This window comes from Geospiza fortis, unplaced genomic scaffold (assembly GCF_000277835.1).
Source record: "Geospiza fortis unplaced genomic scaffold, GeoFor_1.0 scaffold313, whole genome shotgun sequence".
Lineage (NCBI taxonomy): Eukaryota > Metazoa > Chordata > Aves > Passeriformes > Thraupidae > Geospiza > Geospiza fortis.
In genome coordinates this window covers 270,104-271,325 of record NW_005054582.1, presented here as the reverse complement: position 1 = coordinate 271,325, position 1,222 = coordinate 270,104, and the positions used below count along the sequence as shown (strand labels likewise).

The 1,222-nt window shown below is 63.8% G+C and overlaps 1 protein-coding gene across 1 annotated transcript in view; it reads right to left on the bottom strand.

Moving 5' to 3' along the window:
- Positions 1 to 1,035, bottom strand: part of RUSC1 (RUN and SH3 domain containing 1) — a 7,035-nt gene extending 6,000 nt beyond the window's left edge. Inside the window, exon 1 of the mRNA XM_031064342.1 lies at positions 74 to 1,035. Within this exon, the coding sequence (XP_030920202.1) occupies positions 74 to 937 (864 nt within the window). The 5' untranslated portion in view covers positions 938 to 1,035. The remainder of the gene's footprint in view (positions 1 to 73) is intronic.
- Positions 1,036 to 1,222: the final 187 nt, after the last annotated feature.

The window sequence follows — 1,222 nt, the reverse complement described above, 5'->3', positions numbered from 1 at the left end:
GGGGAGGGGGTTGCAGTTGGGGTCTAGGTCGGTGCAGGTGCCGGTGGTCTCCGGTGCTGCTGAGCTGGGAGACAGCTCGTCGCAGTGAGAATCGAGCGAGTTGATGCTGCAGAGGCTGTCTGGGCTCTTGCTGGCCACAGAGCTCTTGGTGGCTCTCGGGGGCACCGGGCTCGGGGAGGGGGTTGCAGTTGGGGTCTAGGTCGGTGCAGGTGCCGGTGGTCTCCGGTGCTGCTGAGCTGGGAGACAGCTCATCGCAGTGAGAATCGAGCGAGTTGATGCTGCAGAGGCTGTCTGGGCTCTTGCTGGCCACAGAGCTCTTGGTGGCTCTCGGGGGCACCGGGGAGTTGTGGTTGGCATCTCTCCCATGGCATGTCCTGTGCTGGTCAGCCAGAGACTCTCCATCACCCAGAGACTCTCCATCAGCCAGGGGCTCTCTATCACCCAGGGACTCTCCATGCCAGGCATTTTCTGTGGGAATGACGTTCAGCTGCTTGTCAGGGGACTGGGACTCTGCTCTGGCGAACTCCTTGCAGTACACCGAGACCGGGGAGTCATCCAAGCTGAAATCCGAGCAGCTACTGACAGAGGAGGAGGAGGAGGATGAGGAAGAAGCCAGATCACAAGGGGGATCACAAGGGGAAGCCGCCTCCTCCTCGTCTCCGCTGTGCAGGCAGGGGAAATCCTCAGGGTTCTGCAGCCCGAGCGTCTCCGGCTCCGGAGCGTGGGACTCGCAGCAGCGGCATTTCACCGAGGGATTGTTGGAATTGGCATCCACTGGCTCCCGGTTCTCCGGGCACTGGGTGCAGCCTGTCTGCTCCCCCCCGCCCGTGGAGCCATCCTGGAGCTCGGGGTGCCGGGAGAGGTGCAGCCCCAGGGAGATGTGCTGCAGGTGGATGTGGTTGAGGTTGCACAGGAGGCCTTTCTTTGGGGCCAGCATGGTGCTGCCTCGCTGGAAGCGCCCAGGAAAGGCCAGCAGCTCCTCTCTTCACACCATCCAGCTCCCTGCAAGCACCAAACACCCTCCTGGTCAGGGGAGAACACGGCAGGACAAACCTGGAGAGAGGCACAGCCGGGGGAAGGGGGACGGCAGTGACCTTGCAGCAGGGCCTGGCACAAGGGCTGGGGTTAGAGAAGGGGATGTGCCCCGAGGGAGGGGCTGCCCCGCAGCTTCCTGCCCGGTTTGGGGCTCTGCAGCCGGGCAGGGACTGAAGGCAGCCGCTGG